Genomic DNA, 20,837 nt, shown 5'->3' with positions numbered 1-20,837 from the left:
TGACCGGGATCCCGGGAAATTCGAAAAAATTTCCCGCTTTCACGGGAATCGAAAAAGTCCGGGAAAAAAAACCCTAGTGGTAAGAGAACACCCTCTCCCCAACGTTTGTTAATGCGGACCGTTTTACATCTGCATATCCGCCGTATTTCTATCTATAAATGAAAAAGCAAGGATATGGTTGAGTTAAGTTAACACACAATTTTCCTACAAATATGCTTCGGAAGGCGCAGTGAAGCGAGCTGGATTACGCTAGTAATTATATAAAGTTTAAAAAAATATACCTAGTGGAGCAGAGTTCATCCGGTTTAGTTAAATTGGTCATGTGATATTACAAAGCTTTTTGTCTTTTTTCTGAGTTTCGAAAATCATTTTTTTATAATTGTTACTAAAACATGCCTACTATTTGCAGTGGTCAGTGGGTGGTGGATTTGTGAAGAAACCAGTAGTGAATTGGGTTTTTTACTTTATTCTCAAGATGTGAACTTGATTTCTTCTTGCTTCATTCCGTTTCGTTTTTTTCTTGCGCATTCTTTCGCATTAGAATAGTTGGTCATGTTGTAATTCCATCAGTTGCTTCCTACTTACCCGGTACATGTTTTCTATTTCCTCTGCAATGACATCCGCATTTAAGCACTGAAATTTTTCGTACATCCTGAAAGAACATGTGAAGTATAAAGTAGCATCAGTGTCAGTACAATAGGAAAACTGTATATAATCATTATAAAGGAGGCCCAAGGAAATTCTTATCGCATGTGATAACTTTGACGATATGATGGAAAATAGCAACCATCGTCTACTTGCCGCGTAACTATCACATTCAATTGAAAATTTTTATTTTTTTGGTTCAAAAAGTAAAAACACTAGATTTCCTATCACATAAATGAGAGAAAGTTAATATTTAAAAGGTAGAAACAATTTTTATACCCACCACCATAGAATGGTGACGGGGGTATAATAAGTTTGTCATTCCGTTTGTAACACAGCGAAATATCGATTTCCGACTATACAAAGTATATATATTCTTGATCAGGGAGAAATTCTAAGACGATATAGCCATGTCTGTCTGTCCGTCTGTCTGTCTGTAATAAAGCAATCGTGCTGAAATTTCACACAAACTCGTCTTTTGTCTGCAGGCAGGTCAAGTTCGAAGATGGGCTATATCGGTCCAAGTTTTGATATAGTCTCCATATAAACCGACCTCCCGATTAGGGGTCTTGGGCTTATAGAAACCTTAGTTTCTATCCAATTTGCCTGAAGCTGGAAATCTAGAGGTACTTTAGGACCACAAAGAGGTGTGCCAAAAATGGTGAGTATCGGTCCATGTTTTGGTATAGCCCCCATATAGACCGATCTCCCGATTATATTTCTAGGGCTTCTAGAATCGGTAGTTTTTATCCAATTCGCCTGAAATTGGAAATCTAGAGGTATTTTAGCACCATAAACAGGTGTGCCAAAATTGGTGACTATCGGGTGATGTTTAGACATAGCCCCATATAGACCGATCTCCAGTTTTTAATTCTTGGGCGTCTAAAATCTGTAGTTTTTACCCAATTTGCCTGAAATTAGAAATCTAGAGGTATTTTAAAACCCTAAAGAGATGTGCTGCAAATGATGAGTATCGGACCATGTTTTTATATAGCCTCCATATAGACCTATCTCCAGATTTTATTCTTGGGCTTATAGAAACCGTAGTTATTATCCAACTTGCCTCAAATTGGAAATCTAGAGGTATTTTAGGACCATAAAAAGGTATGCCGAAAATGGTGAGTATAGGTCCATGTTTTGATATAGGCATCAGATAAATCGATCTCCCGATATTACTTTTTGGGCTTCTAGAAACCGTAATTGTTGTCCACTTTGCCTGAAATCGAAAATCTGGAGGTTTTTAGGAATACAAATAGGTGTGCAAGAAATGATTTTATTTTTTAGGCTTCAAGAATCCGTAGTTTTTATCCAATTTGCCTGAAATGATAAATCTACAGATATTTTAGGACCTTAAATATGAGAGCCGAAAATGGCGTGTATTGGTCCATGTTTTGGTTTATCTCCCAAATAGACCAGTCTCCCGATTTTACTTCTTGGGCTTTTAGAAACCATAGTTTTTATAAAATTTGCATGAAATTTTAAATCTAGAAGTATTTTAGGAACATAAAGAGGTGTGATGGTGAATATCGGTCCATGTGCACTGATAATGAAAATTGCTTGAAACTGAATTATAGTTTCCAGATTTTACTTCTGGTAATCATTTAAAAAAAAGGGGGTAAAAATCTACAGATGTTAGATTTTAAATCAAGGCGTTATTTTATCGTTTTCTTGCACACTTGCACACGATGTTTATGATTCCTCTAAAACTCAAACAAATATGGTTCTTATAAATCCAGAATCTGATTTAGTCTTCATAGGTAAAATCTTTGAATTTATCATCGGAAAGTGTACTGATTAAACTGATCTGCTTGTCATCAAATCCCCCTGAAATTTTCGCAGGAAACTATAATATTTGATTCATGGTGGTGGGTATTTAAGATTCGGCCCGGCCGAACTTACTGCTTTATATACTTGTTGACATTAAATAACATCGACGCCATCTATGTGTCAGACCGGGGACTTATCAGCCAACCTGTTATGTTATCGCATTATATTGCATAAAAGAATTCTTTAATAACCAATACTCGTATGTCTCTTTTTCCTATGAATCTTCAGAGCAGTATTGGCCTGTCGCAAACTGTAACTTTTTCGACATACATTTACGACGGTTAATACGTATTTGTTTTGTTCATCCACACGTTTTGACAAGTTTTAATTACCTCTAATAAGCCAAAAATTGAATTTATAAAATTCCCTCTAAACAGCAGTTCGTTTAAAGGGTGATTCGTTTAAAGGTCAATATAAACTTGACGTATTTCTTTCAATTTTGCATTTAAAAAACCTGAACACCCCTCATTTTGAAGGTGTGTGTGTAGAATGTTGCTCCTATTCTGATTTTGGAATTCACTCTTCAGTTGTCAAAATGCCGTCCAAGCAAGAAGAGCAGCGTATCAAAATTTTGCTCGCGCATCGCGAAAATCCGAGCTACTCGCACGCAAAGCTGGTAAAATCGCTAAAAGTTGCCAAATCAACCGTTACAAATGTAATTAAAGTGTTTGGGGAACGTTTGTCGACAGCCAGGAAGTCTGGATCGGGGGGAAATCGAAAACCGGAAGCCGCTGAGACGACAAAGAGGGTTGCCGGTAGTTTCAAGCGAAACCCTAACCTCTCTCTCCGAGATGCCGCAAATAAGCTGGGTGTATCGTCTACAACCGTGCATCGAGCCAAAAAACGAGCCGGACTATCGACTTACAAGAAGGTAGTGACTCCAAATCGCGATGATAAACAAAATAGAATGGCCAAAGCGCGATCCCGGAAGCAGTACACGACGATGCTGACGAAGTTTGACTGCGTAGTAATGGACGACGAAACCTACGTCAAAGCCAACTACAAGCAGCTTCCGGGACAGGAGTTTTATACGGCAAAAGGAAGGGGAAAGCAGCATTTTCATAGCTTCCGGGACTGTCAACCAAGAAATTTACGTGAAAGAGTGTTTGAATAAACGTCTGCTGCTTTTCCTGAAGAAACACGGTTGTTCCGTACTGTTTTGGCCGGATTTGGCATCTTGCCATTACGGTAAAAAGGCCATGGAGTGGTACGCCGCCAACAACGTGCAGGTGGTTCCCAAGGACAAGAACCCTCCCAACACGCCAGAGCTCCGCCCAATTGAGAAATACTGGGCTATTGTCAAGCGGAACCTAAAGAAGACCAAAAAAACTGCTAAGGACGAGCAGCAGTTCAAGGCAAACTGGCTTTCTGCGGCGAAGAAGGTGGACAAGGTGGCTGTACAAAATCTGATGGCAGGTGTCAAGCGTGAGGCCCGGCAATTCGGATTTGGAAAAGCGAAAGCCTAACTGAATATTTTTCCTGAATTTTATACTAATTGAACTTGAAAAAGAAATTTAATTTGATTTTTTAAATAAACGATTTCACCGATTTACACGCATTTTCCCTTGACCAAATTTTGACCGTATCACCCTTTATGCAAGACGTAAGTAGTGGTTTTTATTCGCTGTCAGTTTCTGTAGAAATTGGTGAAAGTTTAATAATGAACGTGTACAGATCGACACATTTACCGCACCATCGAGTTTCGAGTCGATACTTTATTTTGTTCGGATATTAGTGTGATTTCAACAGACGAACGTATAGACATCGCTAGATCGACTCAGAAGTTCACTGAGACCAATATTTCGATGTGTTACAAACAGAATGACAAAGTTAATGTAATCTTCTGAAGAAATAATTTTTCTCACCATTAAAAAACAGCTGACTCGAAAATGAGAGCCAAAAACACTATAATTTAAGAACAGGAAATTTGTATGGAAAATATTTAGAGAGGATTTTTCAGTTGTTTTTTCAGTGCACGCACGTACACGAACAAAATTTGTAAATCTTCGTGAGAGTTGAAGATACACTAAAAAAAAAAACGTGGTGGTTTCACTGTTTCTTCAGTGTACGACAAATTTTTTCTTAGTTAGAATTTCATTCACGACCCCCATGATTCACGCGTGACACGACACTTCTGTGTGACGCATTCGGATCCCTTCATTGGATGTATAATAGTCACAAACCTAGAATATTGTATATAATCATATAACCTCCGAATTTATATGAACTTCATTACAATAAGGATTTACTATATGTATAAGCCACACTTGAAAAACAGCGAACCCAGCAGGAAGGACAATTTTGGTTCATTTTAGGAAACTTAGATTATTTGTAGAAAATGTTAACTAAACTGTGTTGTCACTTGTTAAAAAAAAAATTCGTGGTTTGAGGAAAAAATTGGAGTCCAAAATTGGAAATATGTCTTTAGTACCATACGAAGTTCATGATGGTCGCATCATTGGTAAAATTTACAAATTTTAAGAAATTCGGAACTATTTTGTGGGAAAAACACGTACGCAAAAAAATAAACTTCCTCAAAACGTAACACAAAATTAAATTGGCGTTAGTGCCATATAGGGTTCACTTTTTTTTTTTTTTTTTTTTGTTGAGTGCAAATAGCTTTGAGTAAAAGTTATATGCCTTCGGATAATATCAATTTAAATTGCATTTTCCTCACATTCTCCGCGTTTCGTAAGGATTTAATAATTCGATTATAGTTTGTTTTTTGTATATGCATTCTCTCGATATAGCCTTACCATATTAAATGATTCTTTTCAAATTCATATGCTGTTTTCCACAGTTTTTCAATGGGTTCCATTTTTTCCACAATTTCCGCCAGCGATGCAAAAGGCGAAATATCAATTTGCAACAATTGTTCTTCTACATTAATTGCTTTAGCTTCGCGACTCAGTTTCTGCAAGAAAAACAAATGTATACATAAGGAAGGATGGTTTAGTAAACGTAAAAAATTCCGTAGGAGTGTAGATGTGGGAAACGAAGGATTCGTTGAAAATAATTTGATATTTTCATTTATTTATTACTCACACGATTCTGGTCGCAATTTGTAAATCTATTTTGATAAAATTTGGAACAAGGTAGTTTTCTTAGTGCGAGGACGAACGCTATTGAATTTGGGAAATATCGGATCAAATTTAGATAAAGCTTCTATACATATGTACCGTCCGATTTTGCTAATGAAGATATATTGTGCCTTTTTTACTAACCGATCCTCGTCAAATTTATCAGAAGGTAATCTTTTTAGCATTACTCAAGTTTGCAAAATGTCATTAAATCAAGTCGCAATTATTATCTATTTTGATAAAAATTGGAACCAGATGGTTTCTTAGTTGAAGGACGAAGGCTATTGAATTTGGAAAAACTCATCGTCACATGGTAACAAGGTAATCTTTTTCAGCACCACTCAAGTCTGCAAATTATCATTAAAATCTGTTCAGATTTTCACGCCCGATATGGCTCCAGAAGCCAAGATTTGCCAAGTTTGATTAAATCGGTTAAGATTTAGATATATCCTCCATATAAACGTATATTTACAGAAATGCACTATTTCACCCGAGTTAGTGAGGTTTAATGCAAATTTTTGGCGCATTTTGCTACGCAAATGTTGGAAACGTATTTTAGAGAGCTGTTATCGAGAAGAACAAGAATTATGAATATTGAACGTTTTTGGGGCAAGGAACAATTTTTTTTAATTCCATTTTTTTGGGAATTAATTATGATATCATTATGATTAACAAATATTACTGAATATACTATTCCCAAAGTTCGTATAAAAAATCCCCAAAATCCCCAGAATGAGGACATGTATTACAATAACGTTATTTTTTTGGTAATTTGCATATCTCTTAGCTGTTTACGGGGAGGATGTAGAAACCTTTTACATTTAGTTAGTGGACACATCGGGCTTTCTGGAAAAGGCATCGGCTTAACAATCGATGCTTTGCCAAATGAGAATTTTTCAAAACAATACATTTTCATTTTTAAAAATAGTTGATTTTGGGATGAGAAGAACTCATACACTACTTGACCAAAATAACCGATAAAAGCTTAAAACGTATCTTTGTAAGTAAGCCCATACGTAGTATATATTAAATTAAAAAAGACCGATTAAATACGTATATAATTCAGTTTGACAACATTTTCTATAGAAATAAAATTTTGTATAGAAATACAATTTTTACAAAATTTTCTATAGAAATAAAATTTTGACAAAATTTACTGTAGAAATAAAATTTTGACTAAATTTTCTATAGATATGAAATTTTAACAAAATTTTCTATAGAAATAAAAAATTGACAGACTTTTCTATAGAAATAAAATTTTGGTAGATTAGTTTTGGCTCGAATGGCAACCATGATTATGAATCGATATGGACCAATTTTTGTGTGATTGGGGATGGCCTATTGTAATGTGCGTTTTTAGTTATACTACTCTTGTACTCAACGGCAGCTAAATCAATGCCCAAGTGTGTAATGCAATCTCCCTATTATTGATTTGTTTGGTTTGTTCAATTATTTCGCTAATTATACTTTTCGTATAACAATATTCTTCTCTTGTATTAGACGAATGATTACTTGTGTATATTTCTGATATCCCATGTCTATCATAAATTCTATCGACGAAAAAAAAAAAAAAATTAATCAATATTCTTGTATGAATGAAGTAGTTTTTTTCCAACTCAACGGAATTTTTATGAGAACATATTTTGCAAAAATTTATATTTTCATTTTTGGCGATTTTTTTTGCATTCGAGAAAGTGGTAACATATCTATCTTCCGAACTATTGGTTGCGGGCTTAAAGAAATTTTATTCTTACAGCCATTTCTTCTTCACGCTAAAATCAATTCAACCATTAGCTTACCAAGCTATAGAAAATTCTTAAAACTTCCTTTCGGCTTAAATCGTTGAAGAATACGCATCACAGAAATCGAAAAAAATATCAACATTTTAAAGTGCCATCATCAATATTTAAAACATTTTTTTCTACAAGAAATTATAAGCATTTTCGGTCAATAAAATATTTTTGCCAATAAATAGAAAAAAGAAATGTTTGTGGAACAACTTCCAATTTTTTTTGCTGGGTAGTGGTTTTGAATATAATTTGATATATATTAGACCAGCAAAAAAAATTGGAAGTTGTTCCACAAACATTTCTTTTAAAGCCCATCCCAGGATCCCCCATCGAGTTTTTTCAACTTCCGATGCAGTCCTTTTGGACAAGTCCACAAACATTTCTTCTAAAGCGCATCGTGGGATCCCCCAATAATTTTTTTCCACTTCCGATGCAGTCCTTTTGGACAAGTGCACAAACATTTCTTGTAAAGCGCATCTTGGGATCTCCCAATGATTTTTTTTCTACTTCCGATGCAGACATTGTGGACAAGTATTAGAAAGAACGCAATCAGGCTATTTTAAGTGCAAATTTTATATAATTTAATTTTACAAAAAAATAGAAATTAATAAAAAAAGTAAAAAAATAATAAAAAAAATAAATTTCATCCCCTCAGGGATTTGAACCTGTGCCGTTTGACTTTTTCGCTTCCATGGAAGTTCTTTTGAGAAGGTTTTGCAAATTACGAGAATTTTTATTTTTTTTTTATTTTTAATGGAAAAATATATTTATACGAAAATATATGCCGAAAATAAAAAATAAACACGATGCATGACAAAAAAAAAATTTTATAAAAATATTTGATAAAATAATTGCCGCTGGTGAGATTTGAACCTGCGTTTCTTATTTTGTCGTTCATACTAATAAAGAACATCTCGAGGAGCAATTAGAATGTTATTCCTTGGTGTCGTATTACGATCATATCACAAACATTTGAATTGCCCTTTCGACGCTTTATGTTCAATGGCGTTTGTGGCTGAGTGTGCTAAGGCGTTCTGTTATGGTGCCAGCAACCACTGGTCGGAGCGAAAAAGTTTTTCAAATTGTAAAAATTAGATAATAGGAAAATAATTGTGTAATAAAACATATTGATGAAAACAAAAGTGAAATTGTTAAAAAATTGTTTTTTTTCGCTTACTACTTTTTTTGAAGCTCTGTTTTTGGTGGGAGTCTATGTAAAAATTGATCTAATTGAAATTTGATTCCTAATGCCAAAAATTGTCTATTTATAATTCTAAAATGAATTGTTTTTATTCCATATAAAAATAATTTTTATAATTTGAAATATATATTACCAGTAATGGAGCTATAAACGAATTTTGAATGTTTTCTATCAGAAATGTAAAGGTATAAAAATGGAATAAGGTCTTTGACATTGGGGCTCTAAAATCTAAAGTAATTGCCATTAAAGCATTGGTAGGCGTGGGTCATGAGGCAGTTCTCTCAATAATATCTGAGATGAAAATTTTTTTTCTTTCGATGCGGTAAGTACCATTTTCCGGTTAGGTTCTTTTTCTCTAATATAATTGCAATCTTTCATAAGTTGATTTAATGTTTTCTTCGTTAGATCTAAGGCCCATGTTAGTTTCAATAGGTTAAAAAAGGGAGTCTATAATAATAATTAATGTGATTGAAATATAGTTTAGGCGGAGGAAGACACGAACCCCCACCCGATTGCAGCTAGCAGAGAAAAGGCTCCCACAGTGTACAATACACTATATATAACAATGGACTGAATAGTCCCAGTGAGTCTGAAACTTACTCTGGCTGCCACTTCAACCTAACCAAACTATAGACCGATATGGACCAATTTTGGTATGGTTGTTAGCGGTCATATACTAACACCACGTTCCAAATTTGAACCAGATCGGATGAATTTTGCTCCTCCAAGAGGATCCGAAGGTCAAATCTGGAGAACGGTTTATATGGGGTATATATAATTATGGACCGATGTGGACCAATTTTTGCATGGTTGTTAGAGACCATATACCAACACCATGTACCAAATTTCAGCCGGATCGGATGAATTTTGCAAATCCAAGAGGCTCTGGAGGTCAAATCTGGAGAACGCCTTATGTGGGCTCTATATATAGTTATGAACTGATGTGGAACAATTTTTGCTGGGTTGTTAGAGACAATATACTAACACCATGTACCAAAATTTCAGGCGGATCGGATGAAATTTGCTTCTCTTTGAGGCTCCGCAAACCACATCTGGGGATCGGTTTATATGGGGGCTATATATAATTATGGACCGATGTGGACCAATTTTTGCATGGTTGTTAGATACCATATATCAACACCATGTGGCAAATTTCAGCCGGATCGGATGAAAGTTGTTTCTCTTTGAGGCTCCGCAAGCCAAATCTGGGAATCGGTTTATATGGGGGCTATATATAATTATGGACCGATGTGAACCAATTTTTGCATGCTTTTTAGAGACAATATACCAACACCATGCACCAAATTTCAGCCGGATCGGATGAAATTTGCTTCTCTTTGAGGCTCCGCAAGCCAAATCTGGCGATCGGTTTATATGGCGGCTATATATAATTTTTGACCGATGTGGACCAATTTTTGCATGCTATTTAGAGAAAATATAGCAACACCATGCACCAAATTTCAGCCGGATCGGATGAAATTTGCTTCTCTTTGAGGCTCCGCAAGCCAAATCTGGCGATCGGTTTATATGGGGGCTATATATAATAATGGACCGATGTGGACCAATTTTTGCATGGTTGTTAGAGACCATATACCAACACCATGTGCCATATTTCAGCCGGATCGTATGAAATTTGCTTCTCTTTGAGGCTCCGCAAGCCAAATTTGGGTGTCCGTTTATATGGGGGCTATACGTAAAAGTGGACCGATATGGCCCATTTACAATACCATCCGACCTACATCAATAACAACTACTTGTGCCAAGTTTCAAGTCGATAGCTTGTTTCGTTCGGAAGTTAGCGTGATTTCAACAGACGGACGGACAGACGGACGGACATGCTCAGATCGACTCAGAATTTCACCACGACCCAGAATATATATACTTTATGGGGTCTTAGATCAATATTTCAATGTGTTACAAACGGAATGACAAAGTTAATATACCCCCCATCCTATGGTGGAGGGTATAAAAAAATTTACGACAGAAAGATTGGGGCCTTTTCCGAAAAAATTGTTCAAAATTCTGTACACGGAAAAAAATTCAGTAGTTAAACTAACGCTAAATTTAACTTATTTTTATTAGAAAAAAAATTATTTGCTTGTAGTTAAATTTTATTATTTTTATCGAAATTTTCCACAGCTTAATGAAATCTTACTTTTTTATCATCATTTTAATAATTTTAGGAAAATATAAACTACTTTAAAATTTTGTAAAATAATGTATTTCATTTTTGTAACACTTTTTTCGCTCATTTTTAATTTACGTTGAAGTATGTTAAGCAAAAAATAATAAAAAAAATTCTCACATTTGACAAAATTTAACTAAAATCAAATAATTTTCATTAACTAGAATTGAGATAAATGGCTATAAAAAAATTTATTGCCTTTTTTCTGAGGGTAAACTAAATTAATCTTCCCTAAAAATATACTTTAGAAGGCGCGGCGTTCGGCTAGTATTCTGTAAATTACATGTCGTAAAATTTATGTTTCATATTATTGTAAATTTTTGTACATACAGTTTTTTTTGGTTGGAATCTATACCAAAATTATTAGTATACACTCAAAAAAAGTAAACCCTCTATTTTACTAAAGCCAATTTAACTTTAGTTTACTTCATGGAATTATTATGTTTGGAAAAATTTTACTTTACTCTAATAATTTTTTGCGTTCGTTAGTTAAATGAACTAAAAAATGGGGAAAATATACAAATATGAAGTACAAAGATTTACTACATTCGTACTTCTCACAAGATAATTCATTATTTCTTTAAATTTGTAAATTTTACTACAAATCTTAAGAAATATTGAACTATTTTGTGGAAAATATGAATTTAATTAATCTTTATCTTTAGCGCAAAAAATATTAAAATCAACGAAACTTTATTAAAACATGAATTATTATGGTTAGTCCATGATGGATTTAGGATCGCTTTAGTATCACATAGAGTTCCCTTCTTTTTGAGTGTAATTTTGAACGTTTTTTATTCCCTCCACCATAGGATGGGGGGTATATTAACTTTGTCATTCCGTTTGTAACACATCGAAATATTGCTCTAAGACCCCATAGGAGAGAAGTTCACCAATGTGGTATCACAATGGACTGAATAGTCCACGTGAGCCCGATACATCGGGCTGCCACCTAACCTAACCTAAGTCCCCATAAAGTATATATATTCTGGGTCGTGGTGAAATTTTCAGTCGATCTAAGCATGTCCGTCCGTCTGTTGAAATCACGCTAACTTCCGAGCAGAACGAGTTATCGACTTGTAGTTGTTATTGCTGTAGTTCGGATGGTATTGCAAATGGTCCACTTTTACGTATATCCCCTATATAAACGGACCCTCAGATTTGGCTTCCGGAGCCTCTAAGAGAAGCATATTTCATCGGATCCGTCTGAAATTTGGTACAGGGTGTTGGTATATGGTTTCTAACAACCGTGCAAAAATTGGTTGATATCGGTCCAAAATTATATATAGCCCCCATATAAACCGATCGCCAGATTTGGCTGGCGAAGCCTCAAAGAGAAGCAAATTTCATCCGATCCGGCTGAAATTTGGTACATGGTGTAAGTATATGGTCTCTAACAACCATGCAAAAATTGGTCCATATCGGTCCATAATTATATATAGCCCCATATAAACCGATCTACAGGATTTGACCTCCGGAGCCTCGTGGATGAGCAAAACTCATCCGATTCGGTTGAAATTTGGTACGTGGTATTAATATATGGTCTTTGACAAACATGCAGGAATTGGTCCATATCGGTCCAAAATTATATGGAGCCCCCATATAAACCGATCCCCAGATTTGACCTCCGGAGCCCCATGGAAGTGCAAAATTCACCCGATCAGGTTGAAATTTGGTACGTGGTGTTAGTAAATCTACCAAAATTTTATTTCTATAGAAAATTTGTCAAAATTTTATTACAATAGAAAATTTAGTCAACATTTTATTACAATAGAAAATGGGAGCCACAAGGTCGTGGGTTCGATTCCTGCTACGACCGAACACCAAAAAGTTTTTCAGCGGTGGATTACCCCACCTTAGTAATGCTGGTGACATTTCTGAGGGTTTCAAAGCTTCTCTAAGTGGTTTCACTGCAATGTGGAACGCCGTTCGGGCTCGGCTATAAAAAGGAGGTCCCTTATCATTGAGCTTAACATGGAATCGGGCAGCACTCAGTGATAAGAGAGAAGTTCACCAATGTGGTATCACAATGGACTGAATAGTCTAAGTGAGCCTGATACATCGGGCTGCCACATAACCTAACCTAACCTACACTGAAAAAAATATTGTCGTGAGGTCAAAGATTTCGTGTCTTTAAAATACGAATGCAAATTTTGCTTAGCATAGAAGACGCATTTCTCTAATATAAATTTTTTTTCCTTGTCCAAAAGTCGATAAAGTCGTATTGTCCTTATAATTAAGTGATTTGAATTAAAAATGGGTATCATAACATGAAAGAAAAAATGTTTGGGCTAAGGTCAACTTGACTTTAACTATTCAGAAATATTCTTTAAATTTAATGAAATTGTCTTTAAATTAGTTGTATTTTTGTATCTTGACTACAAAGCAAAAAATCGTTAAAATATAGGACATGTTTTTCAAAACTTTATTTTAAAGAAGTTTTTTACTTGAAACATAGCATAATTTCTACTGGAAGTCGAGTCTTAATTTGGAAAATAAAGTTGTCGTTAACTCGTTTTTAAAGGACTTTGATAGCATATGAAGAAAAAAAGATGAGAAAGCGAAAAATTAAAATTTGCTTCCTAGAAGCAAGTACACAAAACCCAAATTTAAAAGAGAATTGTGTCTTAAAAGTATCCTTATTTGTATTCTCCGCTTCTTTGGCTCGGAATCAATACCAAATTTTTTAAAGTAAAGACAAAATCTTTGGAACCGGCCATGCTTTTTTTTCAGTGTACAATAGAAAATGTTGTCAAAATTTTATTACTACAGAAAATTTTGTCAACATTTTATTACTACACAACATTTAGTCAAAATTTTATTTCTATAAAAATTGTTGTCAAAATTTTATTACTACAGAAAATGTTGTCAAGATTTTATTTCTAGAAAAAATTTTGTTTTTGTTTTAAGATACATTGCCATAGGCAAGTGTTACCGCAACCCAAGTAATTCGATTGTGGATAACAGTCTTTAGCACAAGTTTCTATGCAATCCATGGTGGAGGGTACATTAGATTCGGCCCGGCCGTATATACTTTGTAGTAAAGACACAAAAAGTCAACAACTTTAGTCAAACAAAATTTTCATTGATGTGACGACACCCAGATTTAAGACGAATAATTTAACTATAAGGACAAAGCGACTTCATTAAAAGGAAAAAAATCCATATCTGAGAAACGTGTCTTTTATGCTAAGGACATGAAATTTTAGCCTCACGACAATATTTTTTTGCAGTGTAGTTATCCACTTAACCCCACAGTGCTTCTTGTTCCCGGCATACATTAGCAAACCCCACATTCCCACTACCAATTCTCAAAGCCATTATTCTTGAACGGCATATTGAGCACATGAACATACATACCTCGAGAAGATCGAACAATTCATCGACAGTATCGACACGTTCCTTAAGCTCGTCCAATGTAAGAACGTCACGCGTTTCTTTAACACGAAAGCCATCCATGCGACGTTTCTCATACAAAATTAATTGCTCAAATTTTATGCGTTTTTCTCTGCAACAGAAAAAAGGAGATTTATAAGGCATACTCCCATCCATGTGTACTTAGAAACACAAAAAAGCAAAAAATCCTGCGAGCTTGGCATCAACACTAAAGGGCTACAGCATTGGGGATTGTTAAATGCAATCCTTTTGGTGTGGTGCCTTGCTGTGAGGAACTTTACCCACCGTAAAGCGAATTCCAAATTATCACGCACTACATTGAGACGCGCAGCACTTAAGTCAAGAACTTCTTCCAGTTCGGAGGGTAACACAAATGTCCTTGTGTTCAAATGAATTTGTTCGCCTACAATAAAAGGGAGCATGAATGGAAAATGCATTAGACAAATTTTGAAGTTATGATGAAAGAATTATTAATTTATTGGTATAGGAGAATTCGTGACTATTTCCACTAACATTATTATTTAACTTCTCTTAGGTATTAGGAAAATTTGTTCGATTTAATCGGTAGCATAAAAAAATCCACACAGAATATTAGCATATAAAACGGTTAAAAGTTAAATTCATTTACAGTTTTACTGACACATAGTATATTGAGTTAAATAACGCTCTCGACTTTAATCGTTTTCATGAGGTAAATTACTCATAAAATTATTCGTGAGTTACGACATTTTCCATGAGTCACGATATTTTTCGTGAGTCACGGTATTTTTCGTGAGTCACGGTATTTTTCGTGAGCCACGACATTTTCGTGCGTGACTGTGCGTGAGCGTGAGAACTATCAAACAATATCGTGCGTGAGTGTGCGTGAGTAAAATATTACTCACATGCACATCTCTAATGCAAGGCAGGCATGCTAACCATTGCACCATGGTGCCTCCCAGTCTGGATTAATCCCATAAAATTTGTGTAATGTCCCCTGAGGTTTGCCTAGGTCCTCCATCCAAATCATCAGATTCCAAATCGCTAATTGTCTGAAGAAATAAGAACCGAGAACACTGAAAACTGTTACTGGCAAGAATCTTCCGTAGTCTCAGGGTCCAGACCCCATTTCCAAATATTTGCGTCGTTAAACCAATTCTAACCATGTGTTTTCCCAGAGTATTGTGTCGTGTTATGATTTCTATTAACCGCCGCATGTCTATTAACGGCCGCATGTACATCGCCTACAACATTCCAGAGTTTCTACTATTATTACAGAAGAATTTCGCGGATTTTTTTTAGTGGAATCTTTCTTCATTTCAAACAGAAAGTTTTGAAACCGAAGTAAATCTTTTATTTGCAATTTTTCATATGTTTTCTATATGCTTGATAAATATTGGGTGCTAAAATAACATGAAAGCCCTTTAAAAACAAGATTTAACAAGTAAAGGGTGATTTGTTAAGAGCTTGATAACTTTTTTTTTTAAAAAAACGCATAAAATTTGCAAAATCTCATCGGTTCTTTATTTGAAACGTTAGATTGGTCCATGACATTTACTTTTTGAAGATAATTTCATTTAAATGTTGACCGCGGCTGCGTCTTAGGTGGTCCATTCGGAAAGTCCAATTTTGGGCAACTTTTTCGAGCATTTCGGCCGGAATAGCCCGAATTTCTTCGGAAATGTTGTCTTCCAAAGCTGGAATAGTTGCTGGCTTATTTCTGTAGACTTTAGACTTGACATAGCCCCACAAAAAATAGTCTAAAGGCGTCAAATCGCATGATCTTGGTGGCCAACTTACCGGTCCATTTCTTGAGATGAATTGTTCTCCGAAGTTTTCCCTCAAAATGGCCATAGAATCGCGAGCTGTGTGGCATGTAGCGCCATCTTGTTGAAACCACATGTCAACCAAGTTCAGTTCTTCCATTTTTGGCAACAAAAAGTTTGTTAGCATCGAACGATAGCGATCGCCATTCACCGTAACGTTGCGTCCAACAGCATCTTTGAAAAAATACGGTCCAATGATTCCACCAGCGTACAAACCACACCAAACAGTGCATTTTTCGGGATGCATGGGCAGTTCTTGAACGGCTTCTGGTTGCTCTTCACTCCAAATGCGGCAATTTTGCTTATTTACGTAGCCATTCAACCAGAAGTGAGCCTCATCGCTGAACAAAATTTGTCGATAAAAAAGCGGATTTTCTGCCAACTTTTCTAGGGCCCATTCACTGAAAATTCGACGTTGTGGCTCGTTAGTAAGTCTATTCATGATGAAATGTCAAAGCATACTGAGCATCTTTCTCTTTGACACCATGTCTGAAATCCCACGTGATCTGTCAAATACTAATGCATGAAAATCCTAACCTCAAAAGAATCACCCTTTATATACGGCCGTAAGTTTGGCCAGGCCGAAGCTTATGTACCCTCCACCAAGGATTGCGTAGAAACTTCTACTGAAGACTGTCATCCACACCCAGAGAAGGAATATGATCACCTCAAACATGTTTTAAGAGCAAAATGTTATTTTTGGGTGGTGAGCATGTAACATGGTTTTCGCAACCATGTTATTTTCTCGGAAATCATGTATCTGATTTCGGCAAGCAGGTTATATTTGACGAGAAAATAACATTTTAGTGACAAACATGTTACATGGTCACCATACAAAAATAACATTTTGCTCTTGAAACATGTTTGAGGTGATCATATTCCTTTTCTGTGTGCACAATCGAATTACTTGGGTTGCGGTAACCCTTGCCGATGGCAAGGTATCTTAAAATTTCCTTACACCGTAATATATATGGTATATATTAAACTAAAAAAGGCCGATTAAATACGTATATAATTAAGTTTAAAGTTTCTATAGAAATAAAATTTTGACAACATTTTCTATAAAAGTAAAATTTGGAAAAAAAATTCTATAGAAATAAAATTTTGACAACATTTTCTATAGAAATAAAATTTTGACAAAATTTTCTTTAGAAATAAAATTTGACAAACTTTTCAATAGAAATAAAATTTTGACAATATTTTCTATAGAAATAAAATTATGACAATGTTTTCTATAAAAATAAAATTTTGGTGGATTATTTTTGCCTCGAGTGGCAACCATGAATATGAACCAATATAACCAATTTTTGTGTGATTGGGGATCGGCTATATATAACTATAGACCGATATGAACCAATTTTGGCATGTATATTAGCGGCCTTATACTAACATCATGTTGCAAATTTCAACCGGATCGGATGAACATTGCTCCTCCAAGAGGCTCCGGAGATCAAATCTGGGGAACGGTTTATATGGGGGCTATATATAATTATGGACCGATATGGACCAATTATTGCGTGTTTGTTAGAGACCACATTCTAACACCATGTTCCAAATTTCAACCAGATAGCATGAATTTTGCTCCTCCAAGAGGCTCCGGAGGACGATTCTGGGAATCGATTTATATGGGGGCTATATATAATTATGGACCGATATGGACCAATTTTTGCATGGTCATTAGAGAACATATACCAACACCATGTACTAAATTTCAGCCGGATCAGATGAAATTTTCGTTTCTTAGAGGCTCCGCAAGCCAAATCGGGGGATCGGTTTATATGGGGGCTATATATAATTATGGACCGATGTGGACCAATTTTTGCATGATCATTAGAGAACATATACCAATACCATGTACCAAATTTCAGCCGGATCGGATAAAATTGTGTTCTTTTGGAGGCTTCGTAAGCCAAATCGGGGGATCGGTTTATATGGGGGCTATATGTAATTATTGACCGATGTGGACCAATTTTTGCCTGGTTATTAGAGACCATATACTAACACCATATACAAAATTTCAGCCGTATTGGATGAAATTTTCGTTTCTTAGAGGCTCCGCAATCCTAATCGGGGGATCGGTTTATATGGGGGCTATATATAATTATGGACCGATGTGGACCAATTTTTGCATGGTCATTAGAGAACATATACCAACACCATGTACCAAATTTCAGCCGGATCAGATGAAATTTTCGTTTCCTAGAGGCTCCGCAAGCCAAATCGGGGGATCGGTTTATATGGGGGCTATATATAATTATGGACCGATGTGGACCTATTTCTGCATGGTTGTTAGAGACCATATACTAACACCATGTACCAAATTTCAGCCGGATCGGATGAAATTTGGTTCTCTTAGAGGCTCCGCAAGCCAGTTATTCTGTTATTCTGCTGGTGTTTTCTTTTTATATAAACCAATTTTCAAAAACCTAAAATTTTTCTCACTAATTTAAAATAACAAATATTTTATATATTTTATTTTTATACCCTCCACCATAGGATGGGGGGGTATATTATTATACCCTCCACCATAGGATGGGGGGTATATGAACTTTGTCATTCCGTTTGTAACACATAGAAATATTGCTCTAAGACCCCATAAAGTATATATATTCTGGGTCGTGGTGAAATTCTGAGTCGATCTGAGCATGTCCGTCCGTCCGTCTGTTGAAATCACGCTAACTTCCGAACGAAACAAGCTATCGACTTGAAACTTGGCACAAGTAGTTGTTATTGATGTAGGTCGGACGGTATTGCAAATGGGCCATATCGGTCCACTTTTACGTATAGCACCCATATAAACGGACCCCCAAATTTGGCTTGCAGACCCTCTAAGAGAAGCAAATTTCATCTAATCCGGCTGAAATTTTGTACATGGTGTTAGTATATGGTCTCTAACAACCAGGCAAAAATTGATCCACATCGGTCAATAATTATATATAGCCCCCATATAAACCGATCCCCCGATTTGGCTTTCGGAGCCTCTAAGAGAAGCAAATTTCATCCGATCCGGCTGAAATTTGGTACATTGTGTTAGTATATGGTCTTTGCCAACCATGTAAAAATTGGTCCACATCGGTCAATAATTATATATAGCCCCCATATAAACCGATTCCCAGATTTGGCTTGCGTAGCCTCTAAGAGAAGAAAATTTCATCCGATAAGGTTGAAATTTGGTACATGGTGTTAGTATATGGTCTCTAACAAGTATGCAAAAATTGGTCTACATCGGTCAATAATTATATATAGCTCCCATATAAACCGATCCCCCGATTTGGCTTGCGGAGCCTCTAAGAGAAGCAAATTTCATCCGATCCGGCTGAAATTTGGTATATGATGTTAGTATATGGTCTCTTACAACCATGCAAAAACTGGTCCACATCTGTCTATAATTATATATAGCCCCCATATAAACCGATCCCCCGATTTGGCTTTCGGAGCCTCTAAGAGAAGCAAATTTCATCCTATCCGGCTGAAATTTGGTACATGGTGTTAGTATGACCATGCAAAAATTGGTCCACATCGGTCTATAATTATATATAGCCCCCATATAAACCGATCCCCCGATTTGGCTTGCGGAGCCTCTAAGAGAAGCAAATTTCATCCTATCCGGCTGAAATTTGGTACATGGTGTTAGTATATGGTCTCTAATGACCATGCAAAAATTGGTCCACATCGGTGCATAGTTATATATAGCTCCATATAAACCGATCGCCAGATGTGACCACCAGAGCCTCTTGGAAGACCAAAATTCATCTGATTCAGTTGATATTTGGTACGTGGTGTTAATATATAGTCTCAAACACCCATGCAAAATTGGTCGAAATCGGTCCATAATTATGTATAGCCCCCATATAAACCGATCTCCAGATTTGACCTCCGGAGCCCCTTGGAAGAGCAAAATTCATCGGATTCGGTTGAAATTTGGTACGTGATTTTAGTATATGGTATCCAACAACCATGCAGGAATTGGTTCATATCAGTCCATAATTATATATAACCCCATATAAACCGATCCCGAGATTTGGTTTTGGAGCCTGTTGGAGGAGTAAATTTCCTCCGAGTCAGTTGAAATTTGGTACATTGTGCTAGTATATGGCCGTTGGGAGCCACAGTGGTGCAATGATTAGCATGCCCGCCTTGCATACATAAGGTCGTGTGTTCGATTCCTGCTTCGACCGAACACCAAAAAGTTTTTCAGCGGTGGATTACCCACCTCAGTAATGCTGGTGACGTTTCTGGGGGTTTCAAAGCTTCTCTAAGTGGTTTCACTGCAATGTGGAAAGCCGTTCGGACTCGGCTATAAAAAGGAGGTGCCTTGTCATTGAGCTTAACATGGAATCGGGCAGCACTCAGTGATAAGAGAGAAGTTCACCAATATGGATGGACTGAATAGTCTAAGTGAGCCTGATACATGGGCTGCCACCTAACCTAACCTATATGGCCGTTAACAACCATGCCTAACTAGGTCCATATCGGTGTATAGCCCTCAGATAAATCGATCCCGAATCACACAAAAATTGGTCCATATCAAGTTCATAATTGTATATAGCCCCCATATAAGCGACCCCCATATTTCAATTCTGGCTCCATACGTACCGTGCAAAAGTCCATATCGATTCGTAATTATTTGTAGACTTACATACCTTTTTGTCTAATATATACCACGTGTGGACTAACTCACAATTTAGAAAATGATTTAAGATACCACAACCCCAGTAATTTGATTGTGTAGTTTCTACACAATCCATGGTGGAGGGTATATAAGATTCGTCCTGACCAAACTTACGGCCGTTTATACTTGTTTTTTATTATTTTATTTTTACTGAAAAAAGTAAATTTTATTATTTCACACAAAAATGTAACTAAATGAAAATAAAATGGCTAAACTAAATTGATGAACATTTTTTC

General features: G+C 36.0%; 1 protein-coding gene across 1 annotated transcript in view; it reads right to left on the bottom strand.

Moving 5' to 3' along the window:
• The window catches only part of Dnah3 (dynein heavy chain 3, axonemal), a 671,994-nt gene that overhangs the window by 483,890 nt on the left and 167,267 nt on the right, over positions 1-20,837 (bottom strand). Inside the window, exons 19-22 of the mRNA XM_075308183.1 lie at positions 14,410-14,527; positions 14,089-14,236; positions 5,229-5,386; positions 586-652 (exon numbers count right to left, since the gene is read on the bottom strand). Coding sequence (XP_075164298.1) covers positions 586-652; positions 5,229-5,386; positions 14,089-14,236; positions 14,410-14,527 — 491 coding nt within the window. The remainder of the gene's footprint in view (positions 1-585; positions 653-5,228; positions 5,387-14,088; positions 14,237-14,409; positions 14,528-20,837) is intronic.

This window comes from Haematobia irritans, chromosome 4 (genome assembly GCF_050003625.1).
Source record: "Haematobia irritans isolate KBUSLIRL chromosome 4, ASM5000362v1, whole genome shotgun sequence".
NCBI lineage: Eukaryota > Metazoa > Arthropoda > Insecta > Diptera > Muscidae > Haematobia > Haematobia irritans.
The sequence above is the reverse complement of the archived record's forward strand: the minus strand, read 5'-3'. Positions and strand labels throughout refer to the sequence as shown.